Genomic DNA, 26,248 nt, shown 5'->3' with positions numbered 1-26,248 from the left:
GTCTGCTGGTAAAAACTAGTCTAGAGCAGTGGTTCTCAAAGTGGGGGTCGGGACCCCCTGGGGGGTCGCGTAACAATGACAAGGGGTCGCTTGGTGATTTCCAAAACTCAAATAAGTTTTATTAAACTATTTGAATAACCATGGGTCCCACTTTTTATTAAGTGTCCTTAACTACTATGTACTAACATCACAAAATAAATACAATGTACTTACTGTGTTTATAATGTATTTGAGAACACTTGTGATGCTTTTGAGTTGGGATAGAGGTTGGGTTATGGACAGGTTTGGTGGCATGGGTAGGTTTAAGGGTAGGTTAAGGTGTAAGGGATGGTCAACAGTGTATTTACAAATGTAATTACAAAAGTTAATTACAGATGTAATTACATACATGTATTTAATCAAGCATAAGAACACAGTAAATACACGTATTTACACAATAAGTGCATTGTAACAAACTATCAATACCTGTGTAAGTACATATTAGTTAAGGCAACAATATGATGTGGGACCAAACAAAATTATTATTATATTATTATTATCTATTATAAACAAATAAAAATCAGTCATCAGCCTTTACTTTTTATATTATAAATTAATAAATGAATATAAAAAATATATATGGTTAATAGACTGTTGCATTTATGTGTTGTCAATGTGCTTATGTTTATACATGCCTATAGTTGTGTCTACAAGGTTTATATATTTATATAACCACCTTGAAAAATGGGGGTCGCGAGTCACTGACATTGTTAATTTGGGGGTCGCGGGCTGAAAAGTTTGGGAACCCCTGGTCTAGAGTGCCATCTGCTGTCATAAACTAGCCTAGAGCACCCTCTGCTGTTATAAACTAGCCTAGAGTGATGTCTGCTGGTATAATCTAGCCTAGAGTGCCATCAGCTGTTAAAAATTAGTCTAGAGCGCCGTCTGCTGGTAAAAACAAGCCTAGAGCACAGTCTCCTGTTTAAAACTATTCTAGAGCGCCATCCACTGTTAAAAACTATTCTAGAGCGCCATCCACTGTTAAAAACTAGTCTGGAGCGCTGTCTGCTGTTAAAAATTAGCTAAGGGTGCCAGCCGTTATTTAAAAACTAAGCTCAAATAGTTAGAAAATTTTAAACAATTTTCAGAGAATCAATTTTTCAAACATTTTTTTTTTTTTTTGCCACAGCTCTAAAAACATCAACAATAAAACACCTGAATTCAATAATAGAATGCTTCTGAAACATTAAAGATCCTGAACCTTCAGAGTGTCAAAATTGCATAATCAAATATTCAATTTTCATCTCCTGTAAAAACATTCATCTCTGTTTTTAAAAAAATAAACATTTATGATCCTGCAAAAATGCGTCCACGCTCACATGCGCACTCACGCACACACACTAGAGTCCGAGCGGCGTCTCGGCCTGTTCACTCAGCTGCATGGAGAGGTAGTCAGCGGGACGCCTGACGAAGCAAAAAATATGCACAGAATGAGCCATGTTGACATGACATGCTGGGGTTTCATCATCCAGCGTTTTTTTCATGGTGCTATGAGGAATCGCTTGAAAAAACACACAACACAATCTGTCCTCACCTTTTTTTGTAGAAGTAGATAAAGAGAGCAGCACCGAGAGCAAAAAGCAGAAGCGCCACCATTACAAGACCAACCTGAAGCGCCACTGATGACCCCGCTAAACACACAAACACACACCAATATAAACACCAGACTTCTACATGATATAAACAGTCATGTGACATTAACATATGTTAGTGTGTGTATGTGTGTGTTTATATATATATGTGTGTGTGTATATATATATATATATATATATATATATATATATATATATATATATATATATATATATATATACATACACACACACACACACACACACACACACACATATATATATATATATATGTGTGTGTGTGTGTGTGTGTGGGTGTAATTAGGCACGTGATTACCTCCATGAACCTGTCGCTCATGTGCAGATGAACACTGGAGCGTGTTGTTGTTCAGTGCTTCAGTGATTAGCTCCCTCTGTTGGTCAGAAACGGCAAGAACAGATCCGTGTGCAAACAAATGAGCAGCTTCACAGGACACATTCACATCTAGCAGGAGGAAATCAGTCATTAGCAGCTGCATCTCCAACATGTTAACACCAATAATGAGTCTTAGTATCTTAGTATCTCACCTTTAACATGTAGCCCTGAGATCCCACAGTTACACAACTGCTCCAATAAAACTGCTAATCCATCCTGCGCACAATCTGACAGAGGTAAACAACTCAGTATTATTAGAATAATCACCTATTAAAATGGTCGTTGTGATGTGCTACAAACAATTAAAACATGCTAACCAAATGGTATTCAATTTTAAAATGATATTAAAAATTATCCTAACATGCTAATTCAAACAACTCTGTTATGCTCCTCATATATTTTATGTACACCCCTGGCATTGTTCTGTATATGTAGTTCTTGAATTAATAATAATAACAATAATAATAATAAAACATCCTTATTCAAACTCCCCATACTAAACATCACAGCAACACATTGCTCATACTAGCCATGTGCTATGCACAATAGAAACATGCTAGCAGCATTCTAATTCATGTGACGCAATATTAATTCATTAAAACAACAAGCTAATCATGTGAGAAAACAACATGCCATATACTAGTTTTGTCAGAAATGCTAGAAACATGCTAATTAATCGTAGAAAAAATGAAACGAAAATTAAGAAATGCTAAAAACAGGCTAGTTCATCCTAGCAAAATGCTAAAAAGCTAGAATTACACAAGTTCCAACTAGCAATAATCAAAAATCAACAAAATATGCTAAAATCTGTAGTATCGGTTAAGAATGTGCTAAATCATCTTAACAGATGCTGGCAACATGATAAAGCATGCTAACAGCTCTGCTGAAAAAAAAAAAAACAGCCTGGGGTGGTTGGCCGGTTTTAGCTGGTTGACCAGGCTGGTTTTAGAGGGGTTTTTGGCCATTTCCAGGCTGGTTTTAGCAATTTCCAGTCTGGTCTTAGCTGGTCAGGCTGGAAAATGACCAGCAAAAACTAGCTTGACCAGCGTGGTTTAAGCTGGACATAGCTGGTTTTGGCTGGGCTCCTAGCCTTGATAGGCTAGCCAGGCTGGTTTTAGCTGGTCATCTCCCAGCCTGACTAGCTAAGACCAGGCTGGAAATGGCTTTTTTTTCAGCAGGGAAACTGCTACAAATGGCAGCAATGAGCTAAACATGCTAGCAAAAACAAATCAATAAAAACAAATATGCTAGAAATAGGTTCCATGTGCTAAAACATGCGTAACAACATCCTTAAATGCGGTCTTATCTTATTTTATTTTTAATTTATTTTAATTATTTATTAACCATTCCTTTAAAACCCAAACAAAACGGCTTTAAACAAAAAAATACTTTAAACTTAAATGTTCTTTATGTTTCTGTGGAAGTTAATTTTTCAGGAGTGTTTGATGAACAGGAAGAACCGTTTTTATTTTAAATGATTTGTAACAAATGTGTTTACTGAAGAGAATCCTGCAAATTCCTTATACAAGAAAAGGTTTGAGAAACCTGAAGGATGTCACATCATTGTGTCATTGCGGTATTTTGAATAGTCAGGGTGTGCTCGGCATGTCTGTGCTTGTGTTATGAATTTTGACACATACACATACAATTTCTGATGAGCTGTGACTTACAAAACAACCAAACCATCATTAACCTTACTCACAAAAACTGATTCATGTTATAAATGTGTAAAGAATACAGGATTTTTAAAATAAATATTTTTGTATTATATATATATATATATAAAAATATTATATATATTATTAATATTAAATAGATTTTTTGTTTATATTTTATGAATATACTGAATTACTTTGTTTATATATTTAGCAATTTTGCATTCATTTACCTCACGAATCTGCACTCATATAATTAGCAATATTGCTTTTATCTATCTAGCAATTTTGAATTTATACAATTAAAAATTTTGCATTTATTTATGTAGAAATACTGGATATATTTATCTAAAAATCTGAATTTATACAATTAGCAATTTTGCATCTATTTATCTCATAAATCTGCATTGATATAATTACCAATTTTGCATTTATTAATCTAAAAAAGTCTGCATTTGTATAATCAGCAGTTCTGCATTTATTACTTTTCATTCTATTGAATAACCAGCATTTCTGCATTTACTGTCTACAGTAGCATGCCGCAATTTAGCATTCACATACAGCAGTTCCTCAGAAACACTCACTGTGGGTGTCTCTGTGCCAGTATTGATCGTCTGGCTTTAAACACAGATCCACAGCGCTGGAAAAGGCCGGATCCGGGCAGTGATTCCGGAGACGTGGAGTGGATGGAGACGAGATCCAGAGTTCAGGCCCCTCTGATGCACATCGAGACAAAGACAGCGCACTAATCACACAAAAAACACATCCCAAATGTCATTCAGTGATTCAACAAGAAAAGGCAATACACACACGGAGTGATCATTATACATAGCAACTGTTTGTGCCTAGAGAATTATGTGCTAGAGTAAGAAAGGGGAGTTTTTTAGAGAGAGTTTCTACAGGTGGTTTGTCAAACCCACTCACCTGTGTGAAGCTCATTTCATAAATGCACAATATTTTTGGAGATGTTGAGTGATTATAAGAATCATCTGGTGCAAATATGCAAAAACTGGTGTAAGTGTTGGTTAAAGTGTCAGAGGAATAAAAGAGTGCGTTTTCTACAGGTGGTTTGTCAAGCCCACTCACAATTCATAAATGCACAATGTTTTTTTTTAAACAACATAAAATCTCAAGGTGACACGGTGGCTCAGTGGTTAGCACTATAACCTCACAACAAGAAGGCCGTTGGTTCGAACCCCAGCTGGGTCAACTGCCGTTTCTGTGTGGAGTTTGCATGTTCTCCCCATGTTGGAGTGGGTTTCCTCCGGGTGCTCCGGTTTCCCCCACAGTCCAAACACATGCGCTTTAGGTGAACTGGATCAACTAAATTGGCCGTAGTGTATGAGTGTGTATGGATTTTTCCCAGTACTGGGTTGCAGCTGGAAGGGCATCTACCGTGGAAAACATATGCTGGAATAATTGGCGGTTCATTCTGCTGTGGCGACCCCTGATGAATAAAGGGACTAAGCCGGAGGAAAATTAATAATTGAATAAAATCTCAAACAAACCTGAAGGGCGTGAAGACGAAGCGGGTTGTGTTGTGCTGGACAGTTTTTAGTATCGTTGGGTCTTCTGAAAAAATCAGCCAGTCCAAATGATGACATTTGCTCCCATAAACGCCTGATCCTGATGGCTCGAAACACAACAGCACTGCAGCAACATGACCGAGCACCGGCAAACCCTGATCTGCACAAACACAGCAAACATCTCAAATTTAGACATTTTAGAATTTATTCGTTATTTGATTCTGTCTTCATCTCACTATAAGAACAGTCTCAAGTCATATTCTATTCATTCCAATCCATTAAAATACTTTACTGCTGGCGTTTCAAACTGCTGGTCCTCCTCCCTCCTCCTCCCGATGTCAAAAATATAATGAGATTTAGCCTGCCAAAAAACTTATTTTTGAACCCACTATAACTGTTGTGCAGTCACGTCTAGCCACTTGTGATTTTGACCCGCCACCTAGTCGACATTTAAAGTACTGCATTCAGATTAGTTTTACTTCCATTATCTCTAAGTAACACACAAATGTTTTTATTCTGGGGATGATTTAAAAGTTTAAATATACAGTTGAGGTCAGAATTATTAGCCTCCCTTTGACTTATTTTTTAAATATTTCCCAAATGATTTTTAACAAAGCAAGGAAATTTTCACAGCGTGTTTGATAATATTTTTTCTTCTGGAGAAAGTCTTATTTGTTTTATTTTGGCTAGAATAATTAATTAACTATTTTTTAAAAACCATTTTAAGGTCAAGATTATTAGCCCCTTTAAGCTAAATTTTTTCCGATAGTCTACAGAACAAACCACCGTTATACAATAATTTGCCTATTAAACCTAATTAACCTAGTTAAGCCTTTAAATGTCACTTTAAGCTGTATAGAAGTGTCTTGAAAAATATCTAGTATAATATGATTTGCTGTCATGGCAAAGATAAAATAAATCAGTTATTAGAAATGAGTTGTTAAAACTATAATGTTTAGAAATGTGTTGGAAAAATCTGCTTTCCATTAAACCGAAATTGGGGAAAAAATAAAAAAGGGGGCTAATAATAATTTAGAGGGGGCTAATAATTCTGACTTTAACTGTATATATATATATATATATATATGTGTGTGTGTGTGTGTGTGTGTGTGACGAGACTGTACGAATGAACTGGTTTCCATCATTGAGCAGTAATGCACATGTTCTGAGTGCTGTCATTAGAGATTTTCCAAACACTCCTGATATTGTTGTTGTGGATGAAGTACTGAAAAACGTTCTGATTATGGAAGTAGGCTGTTGTTTTGACTCATACATGGATCTGTGCTATTCAGAAAAAATGCTGAAATATCAACCATTAGTGAATGCTCTGAAAGTGTGTGGCTACAACACAAAGTTGGTGGTTTTAATTTACAGTAGCCTTGGGCATGTTCATAAACTGTGTGTGAGAGGACTACAAATTGCCGGACTCAGTAAAAAAAACTCTAAACAAATTGCAAAGTATTGTTCTGTATCTGCAATAATAGGCAGTCTTCATGTGTGGAGAAGACGATGCCATCTCTATCCTTAATCCATTTACTTAATACTGCACGTAAAATGGATTGAGTGTCTAGTGCCACGCAAAAGATCATCAATGGTTGCATTCTGCTTTTATTGTGAAACATTATGGGCTCCTTACGATTATTTGGATGCTGTGTTGTTTTAATAGTATTAGTCATTCCAAATAAAATGAATCAAGTGTGTGTGTGTGTGTGTGTGTGTGTGTATTTATTTATATATTTTTTTCTGTTTAAAGGAGAGCAGATTTGTTCAGCACATTTCTAAACATGATAGTTTTAATAACTCATTTGATGACAGTAAATAATATTTGACTAGATATACTTCCATACAGCTTAAAGTGACATTTAAAGGCTTAACTAGGTTAATTAGGTTAACTAGGCAGGTTAGGGTAATTACGCAAGTTATTGTATAATGATGGTTTGTTCTGTAGACTATCGAAAAAATATATAGCTTAAAGGGGCAAATAATATTGACCTTAAAATGTTTTTAGAAAAATTAAAAACTGCTTTTATTTTAGCCGAAATAAAACAAATAAGACTTTCTCCAGTAGAAAAGATATTATCAGACATACTGTGAAAATTTCCTTGTTCTGTTATTAAAAAAATCAAAGAGGGGAGAATAATTCTGACTTCAACTTTATATTTTACAATCATAATACGTGTCTATAGGACGGAACATCGCTCAGCCGTTAGCACAAAGGCCTCACAGCAAGAAGTTCACTGGTTCGAGTCCCAGCTGGGCCTGTTGGCATTTCTGTGTGGAGTTTGCATGTTCTCTCCGTGTTAGGTTAGGTTACTTTATTTATCCTCGACGGTAGATTTCAAGACTTCTGATTTAATAACTGTGCCACACACACAAAAAAGGACATAAAGACATAAAACATAAACATACAAAACACTTATAAAGAATAAATAAATAATCACTTCAAGTGTCCATCCACTCAAATAAACGTATATTTTACACTCTGATCTCTGACAATCAGGGACTAATCTGAAGGAAAATGACAGAATGAATAATACATGTCTATATATGTGTTATTTATAATTAACTAATTCCCAAAGCAAAACTGTAAAGTACACAACCTGGTACATGTGAACACACCCTTAGACACCACAAACAAGCCTAGGGAAGAAGAGACTTTCAAATCAAACACACACACACACACACACTCACCAGCTCTGGAATCATTGGAGATCAGGTACATGCCGTCCGCTCCTGTGCTGCCTCTGATCGGGACGCTCCAAACTTGATCATCTTCTCCAAAAAACACCAGAATCAGTCTGTTCAGAGGGGTGGACGGCGGACCGCTCAGCTCCACAAAGAAGCAGTCCTGCGATCGGTTGTTTCTAGAAAACCCACTCCACTCGCTGATGATCAGAGCCCCAGGGGCTTGTGGAGGACACGCATTCGGCTTTCTCGGTGTTGGAGCTGCGACCTGAGCACATGTGTAGGAATAAAGACACATGCATTTAACAGGGTTTCTGCGGGTCTCACCAAGCCAAGTTTAAAGGGCACCTAAGGTAAAAAAAAAATCTACTTTTCAAGCTGTTTGGACGGACATGTGTGTTAGTATAGTGTATAGACCGTCATATTGAGGTGATATAAACACACTCAGTCCTTTTTTTCTCAATTTAGCAACATAAAAACAGTGGACCAATTGGTGCGTTTTTCAGACCGTCTGCAACTTGACGTAGGAGTGTGCCCCGCCCACCAATATTAATTGACAAGCACGTCATCATATCCTCATATCCCTTGCTCTATTGTTACGACTGGAGTTTATTTATTTATTTATTATTGCGGATTGTACTCTGTCCTTTTCTTTTTGTCCCGCCTCCTTGTTTTTCTGTTGTCTCATAGGCTCCCATACCGGCGTGATTCCCTGTTCTGATTGGCTGCTGGTCGCAAAAGCATGTATAAAAAGGGAGGGAGGGATCTGACAGCTCATTTCTGTGCGTTCGGAGTTTGGAGTGGAGCTCCTGGGTTACCCTCACCCCTTCGGCCGATGACCAACAACCAACATTGAAAATGTTCATCTGATTTATGTACAATGCAGTTTGTACAGTAATATTTTCTCTTTTAGTATATTTATTATATGAGAAACTTGCTTTGTTTACCAAATAAAGTGAATCTAATTAGATTCGCAATTTAAACATGAAATAAAAGTTAAAAATGTATTACTTTTTATTTCACTAATTAAGGTTTTAGTTATGATACTCCCAAAATAATTCCACAGAAATCCGCAGATTTTAACCAAAATTCTCCGCAGAAATAGCAGAAAAGATTCCATCTGGCCCTGGTAATTAGTCTCGGTGTACAAGCTCGGCACTTGAAGCTAGCACACAGTTGTCTGTAAAACTATACAAAGACACAAATGATTGTGTACACTCTGCTTGGTCTGTGTCTGAGTCGTACATGTACAGCTGAATTCTGATCCTCTCACTTATGCTGCTTCTCAAAGCCTGTTTGTTGAAAACACAGAGCGGGTGAGCTCTTGGCTCCGCCCCCTTGCTACGTTGGGAGAGAAGCTGAAACTAATTTTCATGTTAAGCAACACACCCCTAAAACAGCGAGCTGTGTAAACGCCCCCAACATGACACTTTTTAACACATTATAATAAACACATCTCTGTGTTTTAAACTGAACCTAAACTGGCACACTCAGAAGAACCATAATACTAATATTAAATTATAAAGAAGGGGTAACTATGTGCCCTTTAAGACTTTTTAAGACCATTATTAGGCAAATAAAAAATAAAATAAAATAAAAATTTCGAATGGCACGGTTGGGCCAATAAAAAAGATCTTAACTTGCCTCATTGAAACAATTTTAACAATTTTTCTTTCGCTCACCATGAAAGCGCTGAGGTTGCGTTTGCTGTTGCTGCAGCGGCTGAGAGACTCGTCTGTGGCTAAAGCGCTGATGTCCTCCAGCAGAGGGAGTTGTCCTGGAGACAGAGCCTCCATCAGCTCAGGATTGAAAGTACTCTTATCAGAGCCACGCCCACGGTAAACCACTGCATCCAGCAAACCACTGAGCATGCTATCCATATGCTCCTCAGATTGTGAACCCCTGCTGCGGTACAAGGCTATGGCGTCCGGCCCGTTCTGAATGGTGTTGGATGAGATTGTGATGTCAGGGGCCACCTTAGAGCTGCCGATCTGAAAAAAGAGAATAATAATTATAGATAGATATGCAAACCTTGACAGCGCAGTTGCTAGGCCATTCTGAGTGGTTATGAACATTCATTTGATGATTTTATTAAATATGTTATGATATTTTTTTTAATCCAGTGTGTTAAAAAACAGTGCTGTTGCGAGGGGGGCTTGATCTTTTGGAAAATGTTGCACTTAAAAAGATAGGGGGTAGAACATTTATTTTGTTGCCCACGTACTTAGAATTACCACATACATCACGCGTATTCCACTTAACGCAGCTCTTGTGTCAAGGACTTAAAGGGTCACGAAACACCAAAACACATTTTTTGAGCTGTTGACAGTCGTATATGTGTCCCACACTGCTAAAAACACTATCAGGACACATATATCTCACTAAAAAGTGAAAATTGGTTGTTTTTGCGTTATTTCGAGCAAATTCGTACATCCGGTTTGAAACGAATTTTTGAAGCTGCGTCACGGCCATGAGATCTTAGCCTGTATTCCAGCATGCAGACTGGACGTCAGTACCGTATTACGTCTCTGAGTGTGCTGCATTAATGCATGAGTAAGGCTTGGTTCAAACCAATCAGCGCGCTCTATTGTGCAACTTTATTATTATTCATTAATGTTACAGTGTAGACGACAGAGACGCCACGTTGTGTTGGCAAAACAAGCGTGCAGTGTTGCTTTCATAATTTACTGCAGTCAAGTTTTGTTTTCATTTTCTCTCTGTGAGAGCTCAGCTTACCTTGCATGTGGATTACAGTGTACGCGACGCACGAAAACAATAACTTACGTGTCTAAGCAACATTGTTTGCCCGAGAGCTTTTCTCTTCTGCAAGAAGAGGTTTTGCTGCTTGTCTCCTCTTAATAAAGACACGGCTCTAGTTGCTGTGGATTGTCCTGTCTCTACAGATTTGGTAAGTGAGCGATCAGTGCTCTTTGTTTATTCAGTTTGTTCGTATCGAACTAACTATTACACCGAGTGTAAACATGTTAGCACTACAACCAAACTATTACCGTCGTGTAGGATCTTCACCGTATTTTGTGAGCAGAATAACACACGCGGCTTACCTGCTGAGTGCATCTAAATTACAGAGAAATGCAGAGTTTATTTTTTTCTCTCATTTGCCATGCGGTATCAAACATTGCATGAAAAATACACGCTCAGAGCAGTTCCTCGAATCAAATTTCTCGTTTGTCACGAGGGGCACAAATGTGTTCCCTGAATGAAAGAGCAAAACTGCAGTTAAAGTCCAACATTTAATAATTTGGCAAATAATTCGATTACAGATGTCCATGTAAACACAGTCACTTTGTCCCCGTGGGTTACACCGGTCACTTGACGCAGATGTATAAATCAGGCTTTGTCAGTGAACTATGGGGAACTATGGGGACTAATAAAAATTAAATAAATAAATAAAACAATCGTTCATTTATTGTAAATGAGTTAAAATGTTCAGTTACACTTGACAGCCCTTTTTGGTATTTCACAGAGAGTTGACTGGACTGTTGCATCTCGCCAGGCTATTGATTTTTTTACTCTTTTAGCTAGACAAGCCATTCTTATCAAATGGAAACAGGTGATTCCTCCATTAAATGACATGTGGATCCGACAAATCTTTAAATATATAATACTTGAGAAATTAAGATGTTAACTTGCAGGATCTGTCAAATCTTTTTACAAGACCTGGAACCCTGTTTTAGCCTATATCAAAGGCTTACCCTGTTCAGTTGATATCAGATCTAATACATGGTAAATAATTGAATAAAGGAAATATTGACTCCTTGAACTTTTAATATTTTGTTTTTGCTCTTATTGTAAACTTGCTCATCTATAATTTTTTAGAAGAATTTCTTTTATTTTAATTTATTATATTTTTTTCTTTCAGAGGATATGTTTGTTTATAATTCATACATTTAATTTATTTTATTTTGAGGGGAGAGTGGGAAAATAAGAAAAATAAGACAATCTGTAATTTTTCCTATGTTTTATTGTATAATATGATGTATTGTCTCGTTAAACACCAATAAAAAAAAAATCAATTAATCAAGATTTTGTTTTTAGGCCAAATCGCCCAGCCCTACCTTATCCCTTTCAACCCTAGCAATGCCCCTGCTCCGAAAACAATAACCAAATTTGCTTTTAGAAATTATAAACATCCAAATCTTGCAGTTTGTCACTTCCACCTAAATGGATCAATGATTTTTTTTAACACCACCTTCAGTTCAATACTACAGTTTCTCATCAAATCTTCTGACCAATCAAGATACTTCACATCTGCTTTTCAATTGTTGTGCTGTAGCTCAACCGCTCTCACTGGCAGAGCTGTGATAAACACAAAACGCTATTGGCTGTTTTTCTTTCAAATGGGAGGAGCTACTCTATGTCCCGCCCTCTTCTCATGTTTCACTTGAGATTACTTCACATATCGAATAAAAACTGCACTTTACAAGATCTTTAATTGGAACTTAACCTCATTTGCATCACATCTGTAAGTATGCATGAACTCACCAGGAAATATCCGTCATCATCAGTGTAATATCCATTGAGCTCCAGTCCATAATATACTTCTCCATTAAGTCCATTGATCATCACCAGCCAGATGAAATCCAGTGACATACGGGAGCCGGACGGATGCCACAACTCTATAAACTCCTCATCCTCGGCTCCTCCAGGTGAATCGGTGTTGATCTCATTCAGCAGGAAATCAACCTGGCTGTGAATCGGGGGCTTGATGTGTCCAGACCCTTCAAAAGTGGCTGAAACAACAAGCCCACATCAATAAATACCACAGTAATTTATAATCGATAGGAATAGTAATATAAACAACCCAATACTGTACAGTTTTTCTACAACTATATGCTTTATTATACTACCATTACGCCACAGTTTACTGTAGCAAAAGCTAAAGTATACTACAGTATTATTAGTTTGTCTGATCACTATAGTTAATACTACAGTATGCTGAAGCATTCATTAACAAGGTATTATAAATAGTATAATCTATATATATATGTATACACAGTATGATACACTTTACCATATTGTGATTTAAATACAGGACAGAATTAAATATACATTACTATGGTATTCTTCCATGTGAGAGATTATATGAATATGCTCCTGTTAGGCTTGTTATTGTTCGCATAACAAGTGTTGAGGAAAAGATTAATTTTATATATGGTAATGAAATCACGACAGACTGGGTCAACTGACCAATCAGAGCAGAGTATAGCCATCAAAGTAGAGTGTGGATATTATGGGAACATTTATTTATTTACCTTGGACGTTTGTAAATATTTTATAAAAGACCTTCAAGCATTTATTCAGCGGAATGAACCACCAGCATATGTTTTTACGCAGCGGATGCCCCTCCAGCTGCAACCCATCACTGGGAAACATCCATACACACTCACACACACACATACACTACGGACAATTTAGGGTGTTGCAGCTGGAAGGGCATCCACTGTGTAAAACATATTGGATAAGTTGGCGATTCATTCCGCTGTGGCAACCCCTGATGAATAAAGCGACTAAGGCTAAGGAAAATTTATGTATGCGTCACAAATTATATATAAATTTAAATATCTATGCAAAAAAAGTTTTGTGCGTTGTGTGTATAATACACACACACATATAATGTCAAAACAAACTTATTTTGGATGCGATTAATCTTTGCCCGCCCTAGTATTTACTTTAAATGACTATAGTATATTGAAAATAGTTAATATATTAATCATTACTTAATTTATTTCATTTAGAGACTTTTTTTATTAAGATTTATTTTTGGCCTTTATTCTTTGCCCTTATTAAGTGGATAGGACAGTATTTCAGACAGAAGCCGAAGAGGGAGAGAGAGAGGGGATTTTTTTTTCTTGAGCCGGTGTCAAGAAATTGGGTCCCACTGACAATTGGGTCCGCCTAAGATCCTATTGGTTCAGTGGAGCTTTAATAGGTATATAATATATATATACTGTATATATATATTATAACGCTCTTTTAAATTACATAAATTTAAAATGTAATAAATTTCAGTGCATTTATAATATATATATATATATATATATATATATATATATATATATATATATATATGCACACACACACAGAGTATATATATACAGTATATATATATATATATATATATATATATATATATATATATATATATATATATATATATATATATATATATATAAATCAGGACTCGAAATTGCGACCATTTTGGTCGCATATGCGCCCTAAAATTAATCTATGCGACCTCATAATATATATGGGAGCATTAGTGCGACTGCAGATAATGGTTGTAGTGCGACCTGTTTTGATTTTTTGCAAAAACGTGCTGAATCGCTCTTCTTATATTGGTTCATATTAGCTGTCATTCACTCACGGTATTCAGATGTCAGATGACAGGGAAGGAGCTTTTATGACCACGGGAAATGCAAACGGCTGAATAGTGAAAACTTAAAGCATGCAGGTTTGCAAACTCCACCTAAAGTTACGGCGCAGATGAGAGCGATCATGACACGTCACGTGGTGAATAATGATCCGCCAGCTGAGATCAATCGAGTACGCGCTTCTTGGAGAAGGCGCCCGAATCTCGATGCGTTGCGTTTACTGCGTGTTCAGGGCAAATGTCCGCTAAAAGTCAAATCTAATACTGTACATATCATCGCCAAAGAAGCTCGCCTTTATTAAGTTTACACTGAAACTGCGGCTCATAACAAAGACCGGTATTGGGCCGATGGTCACCGCAAGAATCCTGCTCAACCTGCTCATAAATTGGGTCGGCTGACTCGCCAGCTTTTCCACTAACACAGAAAAATGAAGATCATCTCAGACTGAACCTTTAAATTGACACAAACTGAAACCAAAACTTTTAAAGAGTGATAGAAGTGAGACTTTACTTACTTTCTTTTGTCTATTCTTTTTTGAGGTGTATATTATAATTTTTTTATTTATTTACTGATGACTGCTTTGCAGCTTTCAGCATTGAATTGAATGATTTATTATAATCTTTTGTTTGTTTAGTAGCAGAAATATTATTTATTAAATTGACATGCATATAAAAACAGCAGTGCAAAATAAATTTTTCTTACTGCAATGCTTCATTTTTGTTTGATGCAAACTATACAATTATTTTTTATAAAGTAACAGACTTTTTATAGCAGATAACCTACATTCATGCACATTCAAGGCAGTATCATAATGAGAAATGTAATTCATTGTTACTATTATTGTCATTTTTTATCATTATTAATATTCTATGGCCTAATTATTAGACATTAATTTTGGAATTATTGCACACAAATATCAAAGTCTTCGCAGCTTTAGTTAGATAGTTGTTTCTGGTTTTTGTCAGTCCTATTAATGTTGTTTTAAAATACAATAAATCCCTTAAAAAAACTATTTGCAGCGGTGCTCTTTAATTTTTGGTGGGTGCTCCTAAATTTTTTCTGGTGCTCCTAAAATTGTTTTGGTGCTCCTAAATATTTGAAGTTGGGAGCACCGGTGCTACCAAGTAAAAAAGTTAATTTCGAGCCCTGTAAATGCACTGAAATTTATTACATTTTAAATTTATGTAATTTAAAAGAGCATTATAATTTCGGATACTGACGTACAACTAAAGGCATATGTAAAGCTTTTATTTTTGATAGCCTACGACGTGCTACGACTGCTTATGTAAATATATAATGTTACATATAAATACAAAAACATCAAAAAAGACAACATTTAATGTTTACAAACGTTTCAGTTATTTGAACTAGAATATCTTTAGTAACTTGTAGTTATCGATATTAATGTTACTAATATGATTAGTCTTGTTAAAATGTCAAGACAGAATAGACTATAAAAAGCAGCAAATGTGATTATAATTGCACTGTGGAGAAGTAAAATAGTTTTTGATCAGGCATTCAACGCAGACAATCCATTGGGGTCCTAAGCAGACTCGATTGCAGGGGGGACTCGATTTCTCACCACACCAAGATTCGAACTCAGGACGCCCTAAAGTGCTGCTGCACCATATGTCAGCGCACTAACCACTAGGCTATTGCGCCAATATCATATGAATAAATATGGTTCTGTTAAACATACTCATCAAGTAAAGCGGACAGGACTGAAACCAAACGCAGTCATTGGCTTTTCCGGGACTTCTGGGTCTCGACACAAACAGTTCTGGATCTCTCGTCCATTCGGCAACACCACATCGACTGGCATGAACACCTGCTGTCAGGAAACTGCAGCACACAAACATGAATAAATGTTTACTAGAACACACAGTAAATCCTACTGCACTCTATGGCACGTGCTGATCACCTTTCTGCAAGCATGAAGGCTTTTCTCCCTGGTATGAGAGTCTCTGTCAGGTTGTTTCCGGGCATGTGTGAGGAGTCACCATAAACGAAGGCATCAATTGGCTGCTCATGGCTGAGGGGGCCGTCCTTAGGGAAGTCTGATGCTGAGCCTTTATACAACGCCAATGCAGCAGTCTGTGGCACTGAAAGAGCACATAATACATATTACATAACATGTTTATCAATTTAAAAGCTATATTTTGAGGAAAGATACATTTAGAAAATACCTGAAGTGAAATAAGCTAAAAAAAAGAGAAAGAAATTAACCCTAATCATATTATTTTAAGAACTTAATTTATTTAAAGGGAACCTATTATGCAAAAATGAACTTTTATAAGTGGTTTAAACACAGCATAAACAGCCTTGAGTGATAAGCAGCCGTCCGCCATTAGGGTTAATTAAAATTTAAGCTCAATACAAGTATCTTGCTAAATAAATAGTCAAATATTATGTGCCGTCATTGTGGCAAAGACAGAAAAAGTTTAGTTATTGGAACTTAACCACTTAAACTCTGCGGACCCGGTACCGTCATCGACTTTCACTTTCAGATTTAAAGGGCTAGCGTTGCACCAGACCCCCGTAAGTGGTTTCGTTTAAAAGTGTAGAATCTATATTTTATGCACATATGCATCCCTTTGGTTTTTATTCGACTGTACAAAAGTTATTTACACTTAAATACACAGTATTTTAGATTCCCGAGCTAGGTATTTTACATACAGGCAGGTTCATTTTCATATTTTACATAAGACACATGTACAAGTTATAGCTCGAATGAAAGCTCCTGCCGGTGCTCATACAGTTCTAGCATTCTTTTTACTGAATGATATTCATATGCCAAACAGTTGTTGAATGAATTGTGGTGTTTCCATGGCGCAGAAATGTAAACAATACATTCATGATCAATAAGCAGCCCCAGATAGCACAGACAGCTGTCATCTCTTACCTTATGCTGTGTGCTTCAGGGCCATTCTCCTCTGTTTTTGAGGTGATGTGCATAAGCAATCCTATTATATGTCTGATGTGGTCCAAACACAGTGAATTATGTTTGATAAAACAAAAAAATAGTGAAATATGAAAACAAGGATCGGTCTCTGTATCTTGTACAGCACCTCTCATCAGTTGGAATGCAATAACTTTTGCATAGATTATGGTAGAGACATTTTTCTTTTTTCCTATGATTACAGACATGAGCAGGAACCAACAAAATTAATTACAGCACGCTAGACCACACAGAACCTAAAAGGTAGACTTTCAAATTTGAGTTTATAAAAAAATATATAAAAAGCACCTCTTTTTTTAGGTGTTTATTATATCACAGACGACATATACAGTTATTTTAAACACTTTCAATAGTGTTTTATGAAAATTCAAAGGGTTTTCTTTAAAATGAGACCAAATTTTTGCATTTACACCTCTGCATGTGGATTTGGAAAGCTTTTAAATTTGGGTAGGCAAAATCCAGGCGGAAATGCCCAAATAGCAGCAGAGTTTAAGTGGTTAAAGTTTTTATGTTTAAAAATGTGTTCAAATGCAAGCTGTTTTCATCAATTTGACATTTTGTTTAATTAAATTAATCAAAAAAAGCTAAAAATGGAGGAAAATTTATGGTAAAACTATTATTGTTACCTTAAACATATCTAAAAAAATATTATATAAAATATAAAACATACTTAAAAATTATTTTGGGGAGAAAATGACAAATAAATACTAAATAAAATAAAAAAATAAACTAATTTTTTAAAAATAACAAAGAACAAAAATAACTCATAAAATATAATCACAACCACTAAAATTATATAAATTAAAACAATTATAATAACACAGTGCTTTCCAGAGGGTTGAAATATAGCTGTGGTGGTAGCTAAATTGAAACACACGTTTTACCAACATGACATAAATAGTTAACTATTTGTGACAAACAAAACATAATTTGGTTTTAAACGCTGTTTTTTTCATTATTATTTGTTTAACCTTTTTTCTTTTCAGTGCATTAAAGTAAAAAAGACTGTGGAAATAAATTTTTTAAAAATCCACTATTCCTCTTGTATGCTATTCAGGAGCCATGTGCACCCACCGACAGGTCAAATCTGCTTCTCTCTATCTCTCATTCGGGCGTACTGAATAGCGGTGTTGTCGCACACGTACTGTAAAGCGGGAAGGGGAGGTTGAGCGCGCATACTCAAGAGCGGTGTTGTCGCGCGCCTACTGAATCTGTCTTTTACCAGATTATAGTCATATGATCATTTTCCTTAAAACCCATCTCTATCTAAGTGAGTGAGTGAGTGATTAAATGTTGAATGTGATGAGTTTTCAACAATACAAAATTGAAACTTAATTTTTTTACATGGTTTAATAATTTTTTGTTATTAAAATTGAAGTTCCTGTTTCAAAGCTTACAGATAGATGGCTAATTTGTATGTCATTGACACTTTTGGCACTTTTTTGGAGTATTTTCATAAGTTTTGTTTTTCCTGTAAATGATTCAATAAATACTGTACCGTGACATTAATGCCGAGGTATTACCGTACCGTGAAATTCTGATACCGTTACATCCCTACAGGCTAGTGACGTTTGTCTGTAAATCAATAGCGTTCAGCTACGTGTCTAGCTCCGCCTTTTGGTACCCTTTTGTTGTGCTAGGCACCCTTTGGAAAGTGGTACGGTTCGCTTTTTGGTACCTTTATACAGTGAGAATGGCCATAAAAGCATATAATATTTATTAAATATTATTAATATAATATAAATTATATTATATTTTAATTAATATAATAAATTATTTTATATATTAATATAAAAGTGGGACCAGAAATGACATTGCAAATACGTTAAAAAAGTGTCTTTTTTACCTGTCAAAGCAGCGGTATTCACAGGTACGGTGTAGAATCCGGTTTCTTTAGCGCTGAACTCGACACTCAAGCTAATCAGATCTGTGGTCACATCATAAAGCACCAAAGTGAAGGATCCGTTTGCCTTCCCGACACTGAGCTCCACAACACCCTTCTGCTCTGACCCGCTAATATCCACTTCACTGATCCAGATGTGTGCAGGGGTCGGCGGAAGGCACTGATTGACCCAACCGGGTGTGGGAGCACCAGTGGAAAACGTCCAGAAGTTTCCAGACTCCCAGCAGCGCTGAATAGACTCGTCCCCCTCCAGAGCCGATTCATCCTCCAGGTATGGAACCGAACCGGGAGTCAAAACTGAAGCAAGACCATCAGCGCCTTCAGAGGATTTTCGAGAAGTGTATACAATAGCATCCACCAATCCGACTCCAGAAACGTGTCCTCCTTCAGGAACTGGAGCCCAATTGGGTCCGTAAAGTGCGATGGCGTCAGGCCCGTTCTGGACAGAGTTGGGTGGGAGAGAGATGGCAGGACGGGGCTTTAGTTCAGCAGATCCTACCAGGAAAAAACCTCTCTGATCTGTGTGGTGTCCTGTTAAATCAATGACCCGGTAGGCCACATCACCGTTGCCATTATAAAACACAAGTGTGTATCCGTCCAGAGACGTAGGGTTTGTCCCGTTGTAGTAGAGCTCCACAAATTCCTTAGTGTCCAGTTTGGGGTTGTCACAATTCACCTCGCTGATCATTAAACATGGGGCTGTGTCTTTAAAAAGGCATATGAGGGTCAAAAAGGACAAGTTGAGTTTGATGTGCATGATTGCTGCCCGGCCTGAAACTCTCAGCATGTCATGCAAAACTAAAGCTGGAGAAAAACAGAAGAGAGGTTATTCTTTAAAGGGGCGGTTCACACAAAAACTACAATTCATCATCATTTGTTCCAACAATCTTTGAGTTTTTTTCCTCTGGTAAACACAAAGGAAGATATTTTGAAAAATGTTAAAACCTGTAACCATTGACTTTAATTGTATGATTTCAAAACAACATAAGCACTATTTATTTGACTGTGGGCAATGTTGCGGAAATGTACACTTAGCCTACTCCAGAACTATTGAAATAATTACTCAAAAATAGCTAATTATTCAATTAATTGGAGTTGTTTTTTGTTATTTTACTTATATAGTACTATAGTATTTACAACACTTTGTTAATAAATGCTAAGGCATGCGGTAGTATTAAAGAAATAGTTCACCTAAAAAAAAATGAAATTTACTCACTATATACTCACCCTCAAGTGGTTTTATATTACATTTGTGTTCTTTTATTCTATTGAACACAAAGGAAGATATTTTGAAAAATGCTGAATCCTGGAACCATTGACTTTAATTGTATGATTTCAAAACAACATAAGCACTATTTATTTGAGTGTGGGCAATGTTGCGGAAATGTACACTTAGCCTACTCCAGAACTATTGAAATAATTACTCAAAAATAGCTAATTATTCAATTAATTGGAGTTGTTTTTTGTTATTTTACTTATATAGTACTATAGTATTTACAACACTTTGTTAATAAATGCTAAGGCATGCGGTAGTATTAAAGAAATAGTTCACCTAAAAAAAAATGAAATTTACTCACTATATACTCACCCTCAAGTGGTTTTATATTACATTTGTGTTCTTTTATTCTATTGAACACAAAGGAAGATATTTAAAAAAAAGCTGAAACCTGGAACCATTGACTTTAATTGTATGATTTCAAAACAACATAAGCACTATTTATTTGAGTGTGGGCAATGTTGCGGAAATGTACACTTAGCCTACTCCAGAACTATTGAGATAATTACTCAAAAATAGCTAATTATTCAATTAATTGGAGTTGTTTTTGTTATTTTACTTATATACAGTAGTACTATAGTAGTTACAACACTTTGTTAATGAATGCTTTGGCATACGGTAGTATTAAAGAAATAGTTCACCTAAAAAAAAAATGAAATTTACTCACTATATACTCACCCTCAAGTGGTTTTATATTACATTTGTGTTCTTTTATTCTATTGAACACAAAGGAAGATATTTTGAAAAATGCTGAATCCTGGAACCATTGACTTTCAAAGTAGTAAAAACAAACACTATGAAAGCAACCCAGGCTCATTCTGATTACAAAGCCCTATATACATTTCGGACAGCATCAAATACGCTCCAGAAGCTACGTTTTTTTTTTTTGACCACCAGAGGACACTGTGTACGCTTTTAGAGATCTAAAATTTCTCTTGCGAGTGCCATTAGCGCCTGCTGTTCTCGTCTAAATCCACCAGAGGCCATTGTCGACTGACTGAATGACAGACTGACTGTTTGACTGACAGACCGATACCACCACCCGCCTCCCTCCCTAAACTCAACCGATAAAACTATTAAAGCTGTAGGTTCAATTGGGCTGAAGACAAGGACAATGGAAGGGTTTATACATTTCTAAAGTGTTATTAATAATGAAAAAAAATCTGAGAACCAAATGAATGATATTCCTTTACAGAACAACTCACTGAAATCAACCATCAGTCCATTTTAGAAATTGTTTGGGATGCATTACTTATTCACTCTATTTATGTTTTATTTCAAGGACAGTTAATGTATGTTTCTGGTAGAATGTTCCTTATATTTGTATATAAATTGTATAAGCTACTAAAATGTCACAAAGTTTTAAGCCATGATTAACAATGTCAACTAAAGTTTACAACAGCATAAAAAAAATATTTAAAAAAATAAAAGAAATAAAGAAAAAAGTCCCTTAAGGAGAAAATAAATGGGATTTTCACTTCCAGAACTGTTGCACTAGACATCCGAATAATGAACTGGACTCTTCATATTGCTATAGTAACGAAGAACTAGATCTTAAACATCCACTGGACTTTAAGCTAAACTGAACTGAATTGTTGATATCAAGAATGTTAATTGTTGATATCAAAAATTTAATTGTTGGTATGAAGAATACATATCCTGAGAAGGAATAAAAGTTAAAACGGCTTGCCATAATTTCAATCCTACCTCAGTATATGTATAGCTGCACAGTACGCTAACACTAATTTTCTGAATGCAAAATTTCTATACATTTTAACAGGGGCGGACTGGCCATCTGGCAATTCTGGCAAATGCCAGAAAGTCGGGCCATTTTTTAAATGTGGGCCGGTCACCTATTTTATTTATTTATTTTTTCATATGTATTGTTTTTTAAATGTAGGCAGCTTTTATCTTGTGCGAGATGTGAATATTATGATGATGATGATGGTGATAATAGTAAGAATAATAGTAAATGTTAAGCACCCTGCTGAAAAATCCTGCTTACACCAGCCTAGGCTGGTTGGCTGGTTTTAGCTGGTCGACCAGGCTGGTTTTAGAGGGGTTTTGGCCACTTCCAGGCTGGTTTCCAGCCATTTCCAGCCTGGTCTTAGCTGGTCAGGCTGGGAGATGACCAGCTAAAACCAGCTTGACCAGCCTAGCCAAGCTGGGAGTCCAGCCAAAACCAGCTATATCCAGCTTAAACCAGGTTGGTCAAGCTGGTTTTAGCTGGATTTGGCTGGTCATTTTCCACCCTGACCAGCTAAGACCAGGCTGGAAATGGCTGAAAACCAGTCTGGAAGTGGCCAAAACCCCTCTAAAACCAGCCTGGTAGACCAGCTAAAACCAGTCAACCAGCCTAGGCTGGTTTAAGCTGGATTTTTTAGCAGGGCATTGACCCAATTGGCAACAACCGGCTGGTTTCGAGATGGGCCGACCCAATCTGAGGCTTCTCAGATGTAATCAAAATCTGGCAAGAATGTCAAACAAACAGTAAGTGAAAAAAAAGGGAAATGCAGTCAAGTCAGATATTGCCAAATACATAAAATTTACTGAACTGGTCTCGAAAGGGGTCAGTGTGACGGTGCAGTAGGTAGTGCTGTCGCCTCAGAGCAAGAAAGTCGCTGGTTTGAGCCTCATCTGGGTCAGTTGGTGTTTCTGTGTGGAGTTTGCATGTTCGCGTGGATTTCCTCATGCTATAGGTGAATTGGGTAGGCCAATTGTGAATTGGGTAACCCAGTATAATGGGTTGCGGCTTTGAGGGCATCCGCTGTGTAAAACATATGCTGGATAAGTTGCTGATTCCCAGATTAATAAAGGGACTAAGCCGGAAAAAAAAATGAATGACATGATTGCATATATAAATGGGTTGCTTTTGTTCCAGTCACATACATTAAATGTTTAAATATCTCTTAAATAAGGTACTGCTTATATAATTTTACCATCTGTACACCAATATTGTAGTGAATGTGCATGCCCTTGGGTGGGGCTGTGTCGGTGTGGTAATGTGGGCTGGTGTGGCTACAGTGCCAGGGCTGATTTTTAGTCCCAGTCCACCCCTGCATTTTAATGAGAGTAGTGTGTAACAAAATCAAATGCAACATGCTCAATCTTAGAAATTAATTTCACTTATTTTCACATAAACATATGTGAACAATCTGAACTGTTTATAATTACGCATTCATGTTAGTCAGGCAACAGGATCACAATACTTGTCACTTGTCTAATCCATTATACACTTCATGCAGTATGATTATATGCCACTCAAAACATACAACACGATCATCATTACGTCATAACATGCATTTTAAAGTATTGTTTACAGATTTTCTGGGAACCATGCTGATGGGTGCGGAGACTTGTTGCACACTAAAATCTGGAAAACATCAAGAAACAAATGACGATCGCGTCAAACTAACATGTATTTACTTCACAACTTTCCACTACGAAAGCATTGTGTGTTGCTGAGACTTTAAAATACATTCATCTACAAGATATAGTAGGCTACTTTGCCATCACAAAAGACACGCTCGATTTCGCAACTGTAAAAAAAATCACAGAACACTCGATCCGAGAAAGTGACAAAGAACAATCGTGAGATCCTCGCATGAGATCGGTTTAACGGAGAAGTGTTGCTTACCGCGTGTCCCGGTGCCTGTTTATGGGATCTGGTAGAGTTTGGTGGAGTTTCAGCAACTTTTTATTTGTGTGGAGGAAGAAGCGATCCGATCCGATCTCTTCCACGCGAGTGTGGGCGGTGTATCTGGAGTACTCACGCACATTCCCGGAGACATTAATGCTAGCCTAATTTACTTCCCAGAATGATGCCTCTGTCCTTTGTGTGCTATTGCTTCACTCTGGATGCATCACTGGTTGAGTTCTAGTACACAGAACTATTGGGACAATTACTCAAAAATAGCTACATATTAAATCAACAACACAAACAAAAAGTTGTTTTTTGTTATTTCGGTTCATTCCGTTGTGGCGACCGCTGATAAATCAGAGAGTGAAGGAAAATGAGTGAATGAATGTTTTTGTTGTTTTTCTTTTTTGAACTTCATCATTTATTTTTGCTCGCATTTAGTATTTTAATATTAAAATACCAGACTACCCTGCTGAAAAAAACAGCTTAATTCAGCATATGCTGGTTGGCTGGTTTTAGCTAGTCAAACATGCTGGTTTTCAGCCATTTACAGCCTGGTCTTAGCTGGTCAGGCTGGGAGATGACCATATAAAACCAGCTTCAACCAGGCTAATCAAGCTGGTTAGTCATTTTCTAGCCTGACCAGCTAAGACCAGGCTGGAAATGATTAAAACCCCTTATTATTATTATTATTATTATTAAAACCAGACAACCAGCTTAAGCTGGTTTGAGCTGTGTTTTCTTTCAACACTGGTATTTTAATATTAAAAGACTAAACGTGAGCAAAAATAAATAATGAAGGCCAAAAAAGTAAAACATCAAAAACATTAATTAATTTTCCTTCGACATAGTCACTGATACGTGCACTTTTATCTGCCAGTGCCAACTACTCTAATTGTTTTTTTTTACTGTTGCAGATTTTTAATAAAATATTGACATCTGTTTTTTAAGCATGTGTTAATCTTACAGATGTATAAACACCAACACTCTTTTGTTGTAGACTATTTTTCAAAGAGACTAACAATTTTAATACTAATAAAATATTTTTTTTTCTTAAAACCTTTTTTTTCTTGTGTTCTCAGTGTAAAACCATACACCTTATCATGAATTACTTATTCAAATATATAATTATATAGCTTACAGGCCCGTAGCCATGCTCGTGAAAGGGGTGGTTATTTTTTCTCAAAAAGTGGACCTTTTTGCAGATGTTCACCTCATTTTCTATTTAATTATGAGGTTTAAATACTGCATTTTAGTGACATATTAAGCAATACTTTTTTGCTGGATTAGCTTGTCGGATGGTCATCATAACGAGAAGTTTTGATGTACCAAAAACATTTCTTAAAGATTAGAATAAAGAAATATATATTTTAAAATACTTTTTATACAAATGTATTACATCACCATTAGAAAAAAATAGGAATTGTTAAAGTTTTAATATAAAAACTCATTTATTAAGCAAATAACAAACTAGGCCAGCACATTTAACTTTCCTCAGTCGCTGAATTTGGGGCTTTCGGAACCTGAAGTCACACCGAAGCAACAGCTGAAGCCAGCTTCAATAGGTTATTTTCATAGGCATTTTTATAATTTATTATGGTATAGCAGTCAAAATAGGACAAATGAGCTCATGTACGGGACAAATTCTGGGTAAATTCTGGAGCTTTGTCAGTGAGGGTCTTTCGAACCAACTGAACTCCTCTGGCTACGGGCCTGGCCTACTAAATCATACTGAATTTAATATTTAAATGTATTTAAAATGTAATCCTAAAAACTGGCTTAAACCTGGTTATATTTCATTAAATTTCTTCCATAAATCATAATAAAATGTATAACAGCCATTTTTAGTAGAGAATAATGAAGACCTGAAGGGCGGGAAATTTAAAGCTGTACATACCTTAAATCACCGTTTGTTTTGACGTCATCTAACTAACCGAAAATTTCGCCGTTTTTACGTTTTATCAATTAATCCTAAGTGAATTATGAAATGTGTGAAGGTAAGTAGGCCTTAAATCTGCGAAAACATTTGTTAATGTACGTCATTTCAAAATGTAGTTTACATTTAGCCTACATTACACATTTTTGCAGATCCTGTCATCCAAAAACAAGAGACGGACTTCAAATACTTCCTGTTTAAAGGTCAAATGTGGCTCATGGATTGGCAATTTTTCATCATCTTCACAGTTT

The 26,248-nt window shown here is 36.3% G+C and overlaps 2 protein-coding genes across 13 annotated transcripts in view; one reads left to right on the top strand and one right to left on the bottom strand.

The window, feature by feature from the left end:
• Positions 1-94: 94 nt before the first annotated feature.
• Positions 95-26,196, bottom strand: si:ch211-183d21.1. Of its 2 annotated transcripts, none has more exons than XM_087310088.1 (13): positions 25,959-26,196; positions 19,089-19,949; positions 16,205-16,385; positions 15,983-16,125; positions 12,395-12,642; positions 9,574-9,882; positions 7,898-8,159; positions 5,189-5,366; positions 4,265-4,425; positions 2,178-2,252; positions 1,948-2,094; positions 1,574-1,670; positions 95-1,443 (listed from the first exon to the last, which is right to left on the bottom strand). In XM_087310088.1, the coding sequence occupies exons 2-13, from the start codon at positions 19,930-19,932 to the stop codon at positions 1,380-1,382; spliced, it is 2,709 nt and encodes a 902-aa protein (XP_087166214.1). In that variant the 5' UTR covers positions 19,933-19,949; positions 25,959-26,196; the 3' UTR covers positions 95-1,379. The 2 variants fall into 2 exon arrangements, with proteins under 2 accessions (XP_087166214.1, XP_087166213.1); XM_087310087.1 differs by lacking the exon at positions 25,959-26,196 and adding an exon at positions 24,059-24,183.
• The window catches only part of LOC147831141 (uncharacterized), a 35,397-nt gene continuing 34,719 nt past the window's right edge, over positions 25,571-26,248 (top strand). For 5 of the 11 annotated variants that reach the window (XR_015525343.1, XR_015525344.1, XR_015525342.1 and 2 more), the window contains exons 1-2: positions 25,571-26,058; positions 26,150-26,248. Coding sequence is in view for 2 of the 11 variants with exons in the window: in XM_087310189.1 (XP_087166315.1) it covers positions 26,049-26,058; positions 26,150-26,200 (61 nt within the window). In the remaining 9 variants the exon portion in view is untranslated. Of the gene's footprint in view, positions 26,059-26,130 lie in introns of those variants that run through there. The other 6 variants (XR_015525348.1, XR_015525345.1, XR_015525349.1 and 3 more) reach the window with 3 other exon arrangements.

This window comes from Danio rerio, chromosome 24 (genome assembly GCF_052040795.2).
Source record: "Danio rerio strain M-AB ecotype USA chromosome 24, GRCz13ab, whole genome shotgun sequence".
In the NCBI taxonomy this organism is placed as follows: domain Eukaryota; kingdom Metazoa; phylum Chordata; class Actinopteri; order Cypriniformes; family Danionidae; genus Danio; species Danio rerio.
The sequence above is the reverse complement of the archived record's forward strand: the minus strand, read 5'-3'. Positions and strand labels throughout refer to the sequence as shown.

Bases quoted from the DNA above. Each gene is read 5' to 3' on its own strand.
- si:ch211-183d21.1 (XM_087310088.1), bottom strand. From the start codon at position 19,932: ATGCTGAGAGTTTCAGGCCGGGCAGCAATCATGCACATCAAACTCAAC. The intron at 9,883-12,394 runs GTGAGTTCATGC...CTCTTTTTTCAG, and splicing joins ATGATGACGGATATTTCCTG to ATCGGCAGCTCTAAGGTGGC. The intron at 2,253-4,264 runs GTGAGTGTTTCT...TACCTCTGTCAG, and splicing joins CTGGCACAGAGACACCCACA to ATTGTGCGCAGGATGGATTA.